The sequence below is a fragment of the Colobus angolensis genome, unplaced genomic scaffold, assembly GCF_000951035.1.
Source record: "Colobus angolensis palliatus isolate OR3802 unplaced genomic scaffold, Cang.pa_1.0 Scaffold96, whole genome shotgun sequence".
NCBI lineage: Eukaryota > Metazoa > Chordata > Mammalia > Primates > Cercopithecidae > Colobus > Colobus angolensis.
Window position 1 is genome coordinate 1,165,240 of NW_012123598.1, and position 4,067 is coordinate 1,169,306.

At 39.4% G+C, this 4,067-nt stretch overlaps 1 protein-coding gene across 3 annotated transcripts in view; it reads right to left on the minus strand.

Annotated features, from left to right (window-relative positions):
- The window catches only part of ZNF583 (zinc finger protein 583), a 17,720-nt gene that overhangs the window by 9,342 nt on the left and 4,311 nt on the right, over positions 1-4,067 (minus strand). For 2 of the 3 annotated variants that reach the window (XM_011932425.1, XM_011932424.1), the window contains exons 2-3: positions 779-905; positions 429-524 (exon numbers count right to left, since the gene is read on the minus strand). In XM_011932425.1, coding sequence (XP_011787815.1) covers positions 429-524; positions 779-905 — 223 coding nt within the window. Of the gene's footprint in view, positions 1-428; positions 525-778; positions 918-4,067 lie in introns of those variants that run through there. The other variant, XM_011932423.1, reaches the window with a different exon arrangement.

Below are 4,067 nucleotides of genomic sequence, written 5' to 3' on the forward strand. Positions count from 1 at the left end.
TGTGTGTGTATTTTTAGTTTTACCATGTTGCCCAGGCTGGTCTCGAACGCCTGGGCTCAAGTGATCCACCCACCCTGGTTTCCCAAAAAGCCGGCATTATAGGCACCTGGATTTTTAAAAAATGAAACAAAGCAACCTGTATAAAACTAAAAGGCAAGGACAAGGAGATGCTGTGACATTTGGGTCCAACAATAGGAAAATGGGTTATCAGAGAAGATTACTGTCAGAGAAGACTGTAACTTGGGAGAGAATATAAACAGAGAGAACAAATTGAGGAGCTCATGCTAAAGATGCCTCAATATTTCTTCCCAGGCTTTGAATCTTTAAGAAAAGCTACTCAGGAAACATCAATGATGAACTGAAATCTTTCAGAATTGCTGAGCTTTTCCTGGTAATGGCTTCTATCTCCCTATTTCTCTCTCACTCACCAGAGCATGTGCCTCTTGTTCCCTCCTTCTTCACCATCCAGGGCTCTTTTCCTTGCTCCAATAATGAGATCACATCTGGCTTAGAAACAGAAACTCCTGCTTATAAAAAATAAAAGGGGAATTAGGCAGGTATATAAGTAAGATCAAGTTTCTGCATCATCAAGGTGGGAGCATAATGGGAGGGAGCTGAGGAATAAAAATGGGGAAGATGAAGCTGCCAGTTCTACAAATTCAACCTATTTTGGGAAGCACAAGAAAGGGAAATTTAGTGAAGGACATCAGAGGTTTCCCAACATTACACTGGAGCTCAGTCCCATGTACAGATTCTGAATTACAGGAGACGTCCTTACCCAGTGATACCAAGCTCCTGTAGTTCTCCAACATCACTTTCCTGTACAAATTCCTCTGAGCGGGGTTCAGCCATTCCCATTCCTCTTGAGAGAAATTTACAGCCACATCCCCAAATGTCACCAAATCCTGAAATGACATAAACACATTCTTGCTCAACTAGTGTTCATATCCTCACATGAGCCTAGGTTAAAAAGTTAAATTGTCTATACTTTTAGAGAGAAATATTGCACATAGCAAAACTTTCTGACAGTATCTTAGGTTCTGGGCAACACATGTCAGATAATTACTAGATGACTTCTTTGTGCTTTGTTTTGATATTCTGTCATGGAAAGTATACAATTTGAGAGATAATCCTACTGCTGGAGAAAACGATTTATAACACACACAAAATTGGAAAATAACAGAACACTGTAAATCGAGTATAAAATATGTTATTCATATTAAATGCCAGAGTATTTCTCAATATTGGAAAATCAGATACACTGGGGAAGTAAAGAGCTTCAAGGAGGAAACAGGCTGAGTTAAGCTTTTTAATGTGTACATGGTTGAACCTGGCATTTTTCCAAACTCAGTACAATGGAATGGTCAATGTTCCAGAGACATCAATAGGGTTGTATAAAAATACATATAAATATGTTTGATGCTTACAATATTGACTTTCCAAAATTAAATATATGTAATAGAAACAGTAAACAAAGTTTTATACTGACTTGCAAAAATATGGCTTAAATGTATACCATAACAGAGAGTAATCAAGAGGCTGAGTGACAGATCACCTGATGTGTGGAAGTATGCCACTGAATTTGTGCTTGGTGGCAAAGATAACATTTGCTAGTCAGCCGTCAAAGTGATGCATTTCATCGCACTGATGACCTCAGGTATCTCACATATTTTTTACATTTCATAGTACACATTTCATAATGACAACCTAGGTCTTGTGTGCTGTATTTTAAACACTTGTTTTACACAAATTCCTCCCCTGTAGATGGTTTAAATGAATAAAAGGCATATGGTTTGGATGAACAGCAGCTTGATGTCACAAACGGTATCTGAATCAGGCCAGAGGTGATGGTGCATGCCTAAAGTTCCAGGTACTCAAGAGGCTGAGGCAGGAGGATTGCCTGGCATGCTTGAGTCCAGCCTGGGCAATATAGTGAGACCCTGTTTCTAAAGACAAACAAACAAAAAGGTATCTGAATCAAAACAAGAAAAAATTTGTCACAGATAAAATGAAGTTGATCTCAAAGACTATGACTCTAATGTCTTGAGAAGAAGAGTACTATTACAATAAATGTCTGAATCTGTATAAGAAGGAATCAAAGAAGTACAATAAAAGTTATTTCAATATAGGACAAATTTCGGTTGGAAATAAAAATTTTCCTAAGACTGTGTGTAAGTGACAACAAGTGATTGCCTAACAGCTCTTGATAACCCCACTAAGTTGCAAAGATAGTTGGTAACTTATAAATATGCTACATAAGAGACAAAATAATATAATTTAAGCACTATTAATTTACTTAAATAGTGAACGTCTCCAAGTCTGATAATAAAATGCATCAAAAAATACCCACTGCTCTCACTAGAGAAACATACACAACTGTGCCTATTTGATGAGCAAGAGAGTTTTTAAAATGTTACAGTACAGCTCCCAAATACTACTACTGCATGTTGAAGTAAGGATCTTTAAGATAACATAGAACAAGACCTAGTTCGCTTCCTAAAAATTAAAAATGGGTCTTCTTCCTAACAAGATATATCAGCTCAAGACTTACCAGGGCTTGCTGTATGGTTAGGCATATGCATCTTGGTTTTGACATGTCACAGAGTAAAGCCTGCTCTTAAGCTGGGCTGATATAGAGATGGGATTCAATGGTACACACCTGAACAGCTATGCTGATTCCTTAAACACTGAAATATCGCCACACTCACTGGTAAACAGCTACTGCACTGAGTGCTGCTAGTGACCAGATTTCTCCGTAAGGAATTCAGCAACTGAAGATTAACGCCCAGCATGGCAGCAAACGCCAGGATCCCAGCTAAGATACGTTCTGCTGTGTGCCTTTGTCTTGTGGGTTGTCAAATATGAACATCAACCCTACCCTTACATGACTCTTTGCAGAGTAATGCTCCTGTTGAAGAAAGACTCAAATACATCAGTGATTTTATTTAGAAACCTTTTCAACGGGAAAAAAAAATGAGTCAGTGTTAACTGCTACTGTCAGAACGATGCACAAAAGTGTTAAGGAGGTTATCGATAAAGAAAGCAAAAGTACGGCTCCAAGAAACATCAATTACATGCATCAGCTGCTTAAAAAGCTTCCATCTCTGAAACACTTCTTAATACAAGGATATCTAAGGAAGTGACTTGTCGCTTCAAAAAAGAAAGGAATGTGAATCAGGTCTAAAAAGTAAAACTTGTGCTGGATAGGCCTGGGCACTGCTATTCATCCATTCTACTGTAACTCAAACACTTCAATAAAACTCTTTAACATTTTGTGCAGGAAGGCTGGGAGCGATGGCTCAAGCCTGTAATCCCAGCACTTTGGGAGGCCGAGACGGGCGGATCATGAGGTCAGGAGATCGAGACCATCCTGGCTAACACGGTGAAACCCCGTCTCTACTAAAAAAAAATACAAAAAAACTAGCTGGGCGAGGTGGCGGGCGCCTGTAGTCCCAGCTACTTGGGAGGCTGAGGCAGGAGAATGGCGTGAACCCAGGAGGTGGAGCTTGCAGTGAGCCGAGATCGCGCCACTGCACTCCAGCCTGGGCGACAGAGCGAGACTCCATCTCAAAAAAAAAAAAAATTTTGTGCAGGAAAGTGTTCCGCACACATCATTTATTGTGTAGACATTAGTGAAGAAGCTTTTGCTACACAAAGTCCTCAAGAGACATTTTTTAGCTGCACACATGAACTAATGCATTCTGTGTTTTAATTATCTGACATTTTCCTCTCAGCCAATGAGACAATGAATACCTTGCAAATGCTTTTTATAATTCTTTTGATGTAATTTAAAAATTACCATCATTAAAGAAACTTAAAAATATACTCTCCAGTATTTCTACCCTCAGTGATTTCCCCCCACTCCTTTTTTTTTAAATTTTATTTTTTGGGAGACAGGATCTTGCTCTGTCGCCCAGGCTGGAGTGCAGTGTTACGATCATGGCTGATTGCAATCTCAACTTGTAAGGCCTGAATGATTCTCCCAACCTCGGCCTCTCAAGCAGCTGGGACCACAGGCGCTCATCACCAGGCCCAGGTAATTTTTTAAATTTTTAGTACAGATGATG